Source organism: Cyprinus carpio, chromosome A10 (assembly GCF_018340385.1).
Source record: "Cyprinus carpio isolate SPL01 chromosome A10, ASM1834038v1, whole genome shotgun sequence".
NCBI classification, from domain to species: domain Eukaryota; kingdom Metazoa; phylum Chordata; class Actinopteri; order Cypriniformes; family Cyprinidae; genus Cyprinus; species Cyprinus carpio.
In genome coordinates, this window is record NC_056581.1 from 2,025,777 (window position 1) to 2,038,446 (window position 12,670).

Genomic DNA, 12,670 nt, shown 5'->3' on the forward strand with positions numbered 1-12,670 from the left:
AATATTTTCGATTATATTCAATATGCCTAATTAATAAATATATATGAAAAATAATATTCAGTAGAACAAGTCATGTAGGTTTAATTCAACACACAGACAAAATGAATGCAAACCCTAAAAATGCACACAAATATTGTTTTATAGCCTATTTTTTGCTATCACTCATTTTCTTTCTTTAGTATTGTATTATGCTTGTGGTTTTCAAAGTGCCACTTGTCAAAAATAGATAAACAAAATAAAACATATTGAAATGAATGGTCTTTTTCATATCATAGACTTTTAATTATCCACATAAATAGTAGAGAAACTACAAGAACTTATTTAAATACATTTGCATGAACAGTTAATAATAACATTTTTAAACTTGTGTTTGTCAATGTGGTATTTAAACAGGCAAAACAAGAAAGGTTTACACACTTTCAGATCGCTCATCAGCCACAGAGCAACCCGTTCCCTCCACAGCCTCCTTTTGTACATTTACAAGCTATAGCTAATATAATTGAACAGTTTGCTGTTATCAGTAAACAAGTGAATGCATGGGTAATAAACAAACTTAAATAAGTTCATAAATAATCAAAGTGGGGTTACTGTACAGGAAATACCTCAAATGAACTCTAAATCATTGGTAGATGCATTTAATGGTACTGTGTATCCGTCAGTACACTGATGCCTTTTGGTTTGATTGGAGATGGACATTGTTGAGGTGGTCTGTCAAAGGCAGCGTTCAACATTTTGATCTGGTGAAGAGGTTGCTTTCGTTGTGTTGAGATGTTGAGAGCAGCTTGATTTCGTTTCAGACAAATTGACCTAAAACATATAACAACTGATATAGTCACAATGATTTCTCAAAATAATCAAGAACATCAAAAATGTGATGACAAATGAGTGCTATTTACTATGGCCAAGATGTTACGACAACATGTGTTTTTACATTAACTCATCAAAATAAGTTAAGCAATTTTCAACTTTATTTTATAAGTTAACTCATTTTTTAAGCAGCAACACATGCTTTTACGGTGATCTATTTTGTTAAGAAATCATGAAGTCTGTATTAAATAGAAATAGATTTGAGTGCATACAGACACATTATTTTTCTCATATGATGAAATAACTTTGATACTTACCATTTAGCTTTTGTTTAGATGTGTCCCGACCTTTTCTTTTCTAATGATGTTTGCATAGGGAATCTACCAAAAAAAAAAAAAACACTATGGAATCAGTTAATACTTGGACTGCCCATCAACAACACAATATTTCTCTTATCTGCCATTTTAGGGACTATATCATCTATATACAGAAGGGATAACACAAAATTAGCTTAAATTAATGTTTTTAAAGTGCTTAAATGTTACTATTATAATACATTCAAAAGTTTGACCTCAGTATTTTTTTTTTTGTCTCTTCTGCTCACCAAAGCTATATTTATTTGAACAAAAATACAATAAAAACAGTCAAATTGTGAAATAATTTTATAATTCAAAAGAACAGGTTTGTATTTGAATATATGCTAAAATGTAATTTATTTCTGTGATGCGCAGCTCTGTTTTCAGCATCATTACTCCAGTCTTCAGTCACATGATCTTCTGATATCATTCTAATATGCTGATCAAGACACATTTCTGATTATTATCACTGTTGAAAACTGTTTTATTACTGTTACTGTTTTATTATCACTGTGGAAATTGTTATACATTTTTTTCACGATTCTTTGATGAACAGAGTTCAAAAGAACAGCATTTATTTGAAACATAAATCTTGTGTAACATTATAAATGTCTTTACTTTCACTTTTATTAATATAATGCATTCTTACTGAATAAAAGTATTACTTTCAAAAAAACATAAATGCAATAGTTCACTTAAACCCATTCTGTCTTTAAATTAAAAATACCCTTTCGCCGTGACTACATTCGCATATTCCCTTATATGTGGTGATGCAACACTAAAAGAAACTTCATTATGTATTCATCTCTATAGTTTTGTGCAGTACAGAAGTTCAGCTTTCAATCTGTCACGCTGTAATCTCTCATATATGATCTCCCCTGGCTTGACGGATGCTGTTGAACTGAGAGAACACACAGTGGCAGTCTGCCAGCGTCATCCATGTGTTAAAACACAGATGCCCCGGTGATTGATGCCGCAGCGCTATGCAATGTTGAACCAGTTCTAGACAACAAAAGATTGCGAGACACCAGATCCTGCTGCTTGTCTTATATTTCTTCTTTAACATAGATTTAGCCTGCTACAGCAGATTACTAATATAACAGGCCTGCATGTGGGATATTTGTATGATTCAAAAGCAAATTAATCATATGGGAAATTATGACCTTATTGTAGATGAGATTACCAGAAAGCTCCTTACCATCTGTAACTGCTGCACCATTTCTTCCCTGTAAGCCAGTTCTCTCTTCATTTGGTCCTGAAAGTTATCTGTAGGATGGCAAAATATGGAATATTAAAAACAATGGCATCTCATGGTGACCTGTATTCATATATAATCCCTTTTAAAGTTATGTAGTGGTCTAAAAGTGCTTTTCAAAAAGGTTCATTTATCTTTCGGTCATTATAGAGTTATACTGACTTTATCTGATTGATCAGATAAAGCAGGTTCTCTGGTTTTCACGTGCTTAATTGTGATGATAAAACGTGTGAAGTCAGGACACTTACGGAAAACTGGAAATGGAGAGCTGCCTTTCAGAGCGTGAAACTCCTGCTCCAGTCTCCTCCGTAAATCTATCTGTTCAAGGAGAACTTTCTGGAGTTCCTCTGAAGGACAAAGTACACAATAAATCAAGATCAGACGCTGAGCTGTGACTTAATTATCAACTATTACATCTAGAGGAGTTACAAAACATGTATTTTAAACATTTTCAAAAGTTTGGGTTCAGAAGGAGTTTTTTAACTCTTCTGCTCACCAAGACTTCATTCATTAGTTTAAAAATGCAGTAAAATCCATTAAATTGTGGAATATTATTACTATTTATAATACCCATTTCCTTTTTTAATATTTTGCAAAATACAATTTATTCCTGTGATCAAAGCTGAATTTTCAGCATCATTACTCCAGGCTTCATTATCACATGATCGTCAAATATGCTGCAAACATTTCTTATTATTATTATCAATGTTGAAAACAGTTGCACTGTTTTGATTAATATAAGGTTCAAAAGAACAGCAAAAGCATTAATTTCTTTCAAATAAAAATCTTACTGATCTCAAACCTTTCAATGGTAAAGTCTTTGCTTGTCATCTCACCTTTTTCCATGTTCTCAACATCCTTCTTGAGCGATACGGGAGAGTTTGAGTCTTGACTTTGGTCTGCTGAGCAGAAATAAGACGATTTAAAATAAAAAAGTAAAAAACGCATTGCAAGCATCCACTCATGTCAGTTTCTATAGAGTTCATATTAAAGGCTGACACACATCATGTAGTTCTAACAGCAACCAGCAGATGTCAGTCTAACAACGGGATATTTCAGACAAACATATTTGACTTACAAAGAATACAATACTGTTTTGCTGGGGTGAGGAAATGGTATTAATATATCATGAATATGGTATGGCTGAATATTTACTGTAAAGACATTATACAATGAATATCTGATTAGTGCATTCAAATGCATTCAATGGAAAAGCCCTTACAATATTCCAACATCCTGAAATTGTGAAAACAGCTGATTTCATTAATGTTACTGCGCTATTGAATCAGGAAATTATTCGAAACAGTTTCGATTGCAATCATAAGGAGTTGGTACGTCTGCACGGCATGTCCAGCGCCTGTGTTTTTGTGTCTAAATCGCAAATGGCTCAGATGAAGTGATCCAACACGTTGGTATAATCTTCCACTCATTCTACCATCTCTCTCTCTCTCTCTCTCTCTCTCTCTCTCTCATTTCCCGTCTTGCCTCCTTAAGCCGAACAAGGCGTTCCTCATTTGGAAAGCGGTCTTGTTCTCGCTCTCCTCCTCTCTCTGTCTCATTTGACAAGCAAATTTGCAGACAGTGCCTGAGGATAACAACCTCGTTTGACAGTCAATTAACCGTGAATAGTCAAAGCCAAGGTAGTTTGCATTATATAAATGGAAAATTAGATTATTTTTTTCTTCCCTCCCAAGAAACAGAACTATCTTTAAGACACTGCCGTTAGACTCTTTGGAAAATCAGAAGTTCTAATCACGTTTCCCAGTAGCCCCTCGGAGACATTTAGCAATCAGGCAAAGGTGGTTTCATTTAATTTGTTTCATGTAATTTTTTTCAAATATATTATATGTTATATGAGGAGATCATTATCGGCTAGATAATATAAATGTTGCCATAGATGTCATAAAACTCTTTTAATGTCTTTCTGACAGATAAAAGGCAATAAGCTATGATCTTTCTAATGGAAGATTTTGCCTCGCAAAAGGCAATTATTTCCGTCTGATATTGTTCAAATGGTGATTGTCACCTTCCTGGCGTTGAGCTGATTGTCTTGCTGAACTGTTATGGCTCCCTACAGAACACATTTTCCCAATGACATTCTGGAGAGAGCTGCTCCATTTTAAGAGTGCGGCGAGAGTATATTCCATCCCGTATCTTTTATATTTAGATTAATCCTAATATCCTTGCAGGGATGGGCTAGCTGTTCTGCACATATTATTTCACTGCCCTCTTGCTGTAAGTGGCGGATGTAAAGCGGAGATAAAGTGGCATGTGTTCTTACTTGGATTCTCCCGCCAGTATTCGGGTGCCAACGTTTCTGTCTCTGGGACGAAAAAGCTGCTCTGCTCTTTGTTGTCATCTGAAAGAAAACAAAAATTCAAATGTGAATGCATGTACACAAATTAATTGCACGTTAAGTTGTAAAGGTGTAAAATTTTATTATTTTGTTATCGTTTAGTTTATTTATATTTTAATTATTTTCATTTAATTATTTTGTTAAAATGTGTTTTAAATGTGAATTAAATTTTATATTTATATATATATATATATATATATATATATATATATATATATATATATATATATATATATATGCATATTAAATTGCTTCCATTGTCCTCATTTGTAAGTCGCTTTGGATAAAAGTGTCTGCTAAATGACCTAATGTAAATGTATATATGTATATATATAAAACTAAATTAGTGTAAAAAACTTAAAGAAAATAAAATAATGCATGGAATAATCACATCACAGTTTCTACATCTGCAAAGCTGCAACAACATTAACATTACATTTATTTCTCACCTGAGATGGTGCTTTTGTTTTTGCTTGCATATGCTGGCAGCCCATCGTCTCTGCTCTTGTGAGCCTGTGAGCATAAAACACCAGTGATGTCTGATTAGAACTGATTCATAAAACCAGCCCAGAGGTTGAACATAGAGCAACAAAATATATCAGTCAGCCCAAAGCACAGAATTGATTAGCCTTGAAAATGACAACGCTGTTATGTATATATATATATGATCCTGATGTTTGTTCAGCTTTGTCATGCTACCGAGTTCCTTTATATAAATTAACGCACCAGCGACATGCGTATGTGTGTGCTAAGGCTAATTGCTGAAGAATTCCCATTTCAATTCCTGTCGCTCTTCCCATTCTGTCTGTTAATGTAGCGTCAGAGGGTTAAAGATTAAAAGGGCTAATAGGCAGAAGTGACAAAGGGGAGCAAACATAATGTCGCCATTAAACAAAACACGACTGGGCTTATTAGAAGGGATCAAAGAGCTCTGAATATCTCATTTCTGCAGGGAACACAGGCTATCAATCTTGTTATGCATATGGACCCTGCCAACCAATGGCCCGCATTTAAATAATTAGTTAAAGTGCCTGGAGGGAATATTTACATTTCTGTACGCGGCGCTTTCCTCCAGCGAGCCGTGAACGGGACTGGGGACTTTGAGGATGGTGGGCGGACTGACAGTGAGGCCGGGTTTGTCCTCTGCTGAGGTCTCAGTGGGAACGGTTGGGAAGGAGGCTTGTTCTTTGGCCTGATCCCCCGCACTGCTGTTGGGAAGCCCGCGTATGTGCAGGCCACACGGCTGCTGCGGCGTCTGTGGGGACGTCTGCGCCACACGGTTGGTGAAGTCCTCCTGATCCTCATCCTGTTTCGTCTCCACATCCACTTCCTGCTCCTCGTCGCTTTCACCGCTGTCGCTCTGGAAGCTGCAGCTAGTGCCAGGAGAAAGGTGCCTCTCCGGCCCAAAGTCCTCCAGGCTGCCGTGGAGCTTGGCAATGCTTTCCGTGTCTTTGACCACCGGCCGGAATGCGGAGTGGTAACTGGCCTTGCGGGCTTGCAGCGAAGGAGCATCTAGCAGCTTTAGCCAGCCCTCCGGGGTGGGTCGGAGGTCAGAGGTCACGGGCGGGCAGTCGCTCTCGAACAACCCGGATCTGGGGTTCGTTTCCAAGCCGGCATCACCCTGTTCAGACAGATCCAAAAAGGCTTGTCTGAGGGATGGGCTTTCTGTGAGGGAGGAAAGTGCATTGGGTTGGGGTTGGAGGTAAGTGGGCACCGGAATACCCCCAGTTGCCCTCGGAGGCCAGAACATGCAGAAGGGCGGGTAAAAAGCGTCCTTGCGGCCGGGCCAAAGGAGCCCTGAGAGGCCGCTGTTTTTCTGTCCGTTAGCTGCCTCGCTGTCGTCCTTCTTCTGCGGGCACAGGCCGAATGCTGGGAAGGTGTAGGGGCTGGGGAATAGTGACGTTGTTGGGAACTTCTGCAACATCCCGAAACCTTTGCTCGGAACCGGAATGACCGGGTAACTGCGGGGGGCCTTTCGAGGTGAGAGGCTGTTGGAATCCAACTCATCATTGTCCTCGTACCGGCCTCTCTTCTGGGCCAGTTCCGGAGAAATCATGTGGGGGAGAACTAAGTTCATGGCCTTGACGGAGCCCATGGCCGAGCAGTTTGAGGACGGAAGTGCCCTCTTGCGACTTCCTCCGTTAAACATGGCTTTTACGTCCTCCCAGGCAAACAACAGGTCCTCCACTGCCGTTTTGTCTGTCAGTTTAAGGTGCCGACGCCAGGAGTTGAAGTTGGCAGCGTCTGGCTGTGTGTACTTGGCTTCGGGTGTGCGGTGCGAGTGGAAGATGAATTTGTTAGGGGAGAAGTACATATTACAGTAGGAACACTTGATGCATTTAGCCCGGGAGCTGTTGTAGCGCGCCGGGATGAAACTTCCCCGGCAGCCCCAAGCGCATTCATGTGTCACGTCGAACGCAAAGTTGTCTGGCAGCTTGGGTGGGGAATTCTCACCGAGGAAAGACTTGCAAAGTCGCTCCGCTTCCCGTTTGGTGATCATGCCGCAGCGGCGGGAGGAAATGGGCATGGCGCCCGCCCGCCGGAGGATCTCGAGCTGGACCGGGGTGCACTGCACGCAGGTGATGCCCAGAGCCACTCGACGATTGTGGATCTCGTTGTAGCTGTAGTTCTTTAACAGGGTGTTGGATATCTGAGCCAGGCATAAGCGCTCTTGACTGTCAATCACCAGCGAGACAATAGGCACTCCGTAGAGGATGACCTGCCCAACTTGGTTGGGCTTTAGGGAGGATCTTGGAGGCGTGAGCGGCTCCTGCTGAAATGAACCTGGTGGGGTAGCCATCACAATATCGTTTGGTCCAGGCAGAAGACTCTTTTCCATTCTTGAGAGACCACTGAATAGATGTTTGTCTGTAAACACATTTAAAATGTTAATTTAGCAATAAAAACAAGGTAAAGGAATCAGAGAAGGGGTTTAGTTGCATTATTTTATTTATGCACAGTATAAAGAATATTACTCTGATAATAGTTATTACCAGATGTGGTATAGTTATTAAATAGAAAACAGAATTTTATTTGACAACACCAAAAAATTGACAAATTAACAACTAGCACAATTACTGTAAAGTTTTTTTTTTTTTCACGTGTCAGACGCACATTGTTTGTAGATCAGTTTATGATGCGGGTGAAATAAAAACTCATTTAGAGAACAAGACAAAATGACGATGATGAATTAAAAAGAGCGAGAGAAAATAAAGATGCATTTCAAAATGATGGTAAACTGGAGAAAAGGAATATATATTTAATTTTTTTTAAAAATGAAAGCACTAAATCAGTGTGCCAGCAAAATGCAATTATCAATTTTATTTCTTAAAGACTCTGAAGCACGAACACTTTTTCTCAGTGTAAAAAAAAAAGAAAAAAAAAAAAAGCCGTGTAATAATTCTAATGCTGCGTAATTAATTTACACTATGTTGATAACTTTATGTGGGGAAATAATGTAGCGAAATTTGCAGACGGTTCAACCTGATTTTCCTTTAGAATGTTCTGTCGGCCTCACCGTTCCGTTCCGACTTTTTCACACAGAATATAGAACGCGGCTTTTTTAGGGTTAGGTAATGCATGATACAGCAGCCCAATAATAATAATAATAATAATAATAATAATAATAATAATAATAATAATAGGCTTATAATAATTTGCCATACAAATAAATAAAACAAAATACAAATGTGTTTCCCCACTTCCACTTTTTTACTGTTTCACTCTGGTAGCCAATCTCTTGAAATGCCTCAAACCTAAACAAAAACAATAATTTTTATACGGACTGGGAGACGATTAAAAGTTTGTATTTTTCTTACCTCCGCCCGCTGTCGGAGATGTCCAAACGCTACAGAATTCAAATCATGTCGCAGTCTATTCCACATACGAAATTAGAAATTCGCCTTCAAGAACGCTCAGCGAGAGCGCGAACTTTATAAATACAAGCACGATAAATGCCCAGTATAACAACAGGCTCCTTTATCGGGTCCAGTATTAGTAGTGACAGTAGTGAAAGCGCGAATAGGCGCGCGTCTTACGCACCGGCTCTTATGCCGGAGCGGGATGTGAGTGATTGGCGTGGCTCTGCCCCTCTGAAGAGCCAATGACGCTTCACTAACTGCCACTCAAACACACTACAGAGAAGCTCCGACAGAAGCCGCGGGGTGATGCGCGCCGCGCGCCTGGAGTTCAGATCTGAATTAGGGGGAAAACACCCGAGAACCAGCCGCGTGCAATCGGTATAACAGCATGGAGAAGAAGAGAAATTGCTTCATAAATGAATTGTGTTACTTAAAAATATAGGCTATAACACGCCGAAAATATGTAGCCTAAACTTAAACATTTTCCCACATTTAAAATAAAGATTAATAGCACGTTATTTTTATAGGTTGTAGGCCTATTAAAACCCGAAACTAACGAAACTAATTGTAAACCTTACGTATTATACTGATAGGATGATGTAAAATAATATTTAAAAATGTATTTTTTTTTAATATGACGTTTGCTGATTTATTCCTCTGCTTTGAGCACCCAACTACACTATTTTTTTAAAGTCGTAAAAGTAGCTCCGTATAGCAACCATACATATTATAAATGTAAAGAGCAGTCTAGATTTTATTAATGCGTAATAATTTCGTTATCAACATCTGCATCATCACACAGTGAAACTGTCCAAACTGTCATGCCATATTGAGCCAATTTCCACGCGTTCATAAATCAAGAGAAAGGGGACAAATGTCGGCATGTCTTTTTTTCATCATTATGAGGGATGTACGTACTGAATCGACCACAACTGAGAATAAAACTAATCGTTTGATGCCGATGACACGGTGTCCGACAAAGTGTCTCGTCAATAACATTTCTATAATAGCAGGTGCACTATCGATCCGAATTTGAAAAATTACTATTATGTTAAAAATGTCATCATATTTTTTTTCTATAGCAGAAAAAACGTCTTTTCTACAAAGACTCTGCATGGTTTTTATTCTAAACGTCGGCATTATGAGTTATTATAAACATGCTGATGCCATTGAACGTAATTATAATAGGAGTATTGGGCTTAATTGTGACGTTTTCATTTTGCCGTGATAATAGAATTAGTACAAAAGGTCAAGTGTTTTGAAAAGCCGAGTCAAACTGACATGAAAGAGAGGGTCCCATCTGCAGCCCCCTAAACCTCATTTAGATCCCATCCCGCTGGCTTTTGTCTCCCAATAGCCAAAGCGCACCTCATACGACCCCTCATCCCATTACAGGAATATGAAAAAATATATGATATACACACTTTAAATTAATTGGTAACACAGCAGAATAACACTCATAAAGCTTTCCAAAAAAATAAAAATAATAATAATTCAATAATTGTAATATTAAAATGCCATATAACTTTTCATGTATATTCATATTTGAATTTATATCAGATACTAATCAGATATGTATTGTATGTGTATGTCTTATTAGCAGTGTCTTATATCCATAAAGTGAAAAAATGAACTGCTCTATTATACTAATTCCAACACAGACCAGTTGAACTATTGAAAAGGTTTATGTTTATTAGTCTGCTGATGATGACAACTATTCATGCTGATGCATTGAACTTCATCTGTTAACCCTACTGTGAAATTAATCATGCATTTAAAAAATTACTTATGTGACCTGTCAGGGTCAATACAGAAAAAAAAAAGGGGGGGGGGGGGGGGGGGCTAATAGCTACAAGAATAGGACATTACGCACCAAATCGATCATCTAACCAAATACACCTCAGGCAAACTGTAGTGTTTTAAAAGCAAATGAAACGTCTTCACTTTCCAAAGCAGGTTTACTTAAAATAATCCGTCTCTCTTTTCCTGGCTGTAAAGACTCCTCTCTGACCTATTACTGTCATGAACAGAAAGTCCCACAGTACACTGCGGTCTAAATAGGCCTAGGTACACTGTCCTACATTATAATCCTTATTTAATGCTGGAGGTCTAGCAGAAAATTGCGAGACTAAATGCCGTTTCGTCTGCTAAGACTTATCAAGCAATACCATTTAAATACAATCTCATCAGACGTGAAGCATTCATAGATGTTTCACCCTCGATTGTTTGGTCTTGACTGCAGACATGCATGAAATGTATGAAATTGTTACTTGCATATAGTTCAAAATGCTGACTTCCAGTAGTCTATAATGGACACCGTATATATTATTACTGTAAGGTAATCAGACTCCTTGCATGGTTTGATTGAGCAGTGATACAGGAGAGAGTATCAGACAGGTAAATAGGGCTAGAAGTCGATACAGTGTGGTGCCACCCACAGACTTTATGGAATTGTGAAATATGCATCATTTAATTACAATTTAAAGGTGCAATAATCAGTAAACAAGGAATTAGAGAGTGATTCTGTTTATTTTATACAGAGATGCAAATAAGTGTTTTAATTAATTTAAACATTCCTCAGATTTAACAATTAAAAATTAATATCTATAACTTAACAATAATTCTGTTCAAATATCTGAGATATTTTGTGTCAGTGTAATGTTGGTGCACATATACCTTATCCAAAGCTCAGGAGAAATGTGTTTTCTAGCTGTTTTCAGCTCACCTTCTGCAACATCAGTCAATCCTGAAACAGTAAGAAACATATTTTAGCCTTGAACAGTCATAAATTACAGATTTTTTAGTGTCCTTCGCGCTTCACGAGAGCTTGATTGATAGGTTCATTCGTGTTCATGAAATTATAATAATCTTTTGTAACACTAGTAACCTTACCCCATATAGTATAATATTTACGATAATATTTAGGAATATTTCTGTTTGAAATCAACGGGACGTGAGATTAAAACAATGCACCACTTTATAAAAGTTTTTTTTTTCTCTCTTTCTCTCTGTCTTAAGCTCCTCCCATTCATTGAATACTAGAATAGCCTATGTAGGTAAAATATAAGGGCCTAAAAACAATTAGGAATATAACCTGCCATCATAGTGTTTTCAATGAAGTTTTATTTTTAATAAGAATTTTTCGTTTTAAAAACTGATCCGACAAATAAACGCACGACAAAACAAGACAGCTGCCTTTTTATAAACCTGCTGATATTATTTTGTAGCATAATAATAGACAGCTGAATATCTTGAAAAAGGTATTTGTCTACCCGTAACTGACTACTAAAATTTAAACATTTAAAGCGGCAATTCATAATTAGGCCTAATGTCTAAGTAAAATCAAAGTGATTCAAAAGTTTTAATCTTCAGTGTTCGTTGCGCTTTTTTCGGCCACTTTATATTGAATTAGCTACTATGACGGAGATTGATCTGAAAAACTGAAAACTAATAAATCCGAGTAGAAACGACCGATTTTTGCTTTTTATTATTTTTCTGACAAGTTACGGACGATGTTAAAACATTCTGATGAAAACATTTTAAGAATGCGATTTGCTACAAAACGATAAACATTCTTGAACAGTCAGACGAACACGTGAGCCCAAAAGTTCGGATCAAATCTTATGTTTTATATGGTTTTTAAAACCAATTTAAAGATGAATTTGACAGATATTTACAAATGTTTTCAAGCATAGATAAACACCCAGAAGAGAGAAAATAGCATGCACATTAAATACTAACAACTGACGTCGATGTTGTAGCCTACTTTTTTTCATATAACGAACAAATAAGAAATTAAACGTAGGCTTATATAAAAGGCAAAACGCAACTATCCAGTCATTAAATACATTGTTTTATATATGACGCGATTTTGCAAACTTTAAAAAGGCATTCAGAAAGCCACAGCTCTTACCTGACGCGCAGCACGCGACAGCCGCGCTGATGCTCGCTCGAGGGGACGCGTCGCGCTGCTTGTCTTTTGTCAGATATTCCAAGTAAAAGCTTCAGCGATGCAGCTCTGTGCTGACAGTGAACT

At 37.6% G+C, this 12,670-nt stretch overlaps 1 protein-coding gene across 4 annotated transcripts in view; it reads right to left on the bottom strand.

Annotated features, from left to right (window-relative positions):
* Positions 1-261: 261 nt before the first annotated feature.
* LOC109061178 (SKI family transcriptional corepressor 2-like) overlaps positions 262-12,670 on the bottom strand; it is a 12,638-nt gene continuing 229 nt past the window's right edge. Inside the window, exons 1-10 of one of the 4 annotated variants that reach the window (XR_006160948.1) lie at positions 12,548-12,670; positions 11,311-11,380; positions 5,823-7,642; positions 5,224-5,287; positions 4,700-4,777; positions 3,255-3,320; positions 2,667-2,765; positions 2,362-2,429; positions 1,125-1,208; positions 262-807 (exon numbers count right to left, since the gene is read on the bottom strand). The exon at positions 12,548-12,670 is cut by the window's right edge and continues 229 nt beyond it. Coding sequence is in view for 3 of the 4 variants with exons in the window: in XM_042764684.1 (XP_042620618.1) it covers positions 1,128-1,187; positions 2,362-2,429; positions 2,667-2,765; positions 3,255-3,320; positions 4,700-4,777; positions 5,224-5,287; positions 5,823-7,613 (2,226 nt within the window). In the remaining variant the exon portion in view is untranslated. Of the gene's footprint in view, positions 808-1,124; positions 1,209-2,361; positions 2,430-2,666; positions 2,766-3,254; positions 3,321-4,699; positions 4,778-5,223; positions 5,288-5,822; positions 7,643-8,592; positions 9,223-11,310; positions 11,381-12,547 lie in introns of those variants that run through there. The other 3 variants (XM_042764684.1, XM_042764686.1, XM_042764685.1) reach the window with 3 other exon arrangements.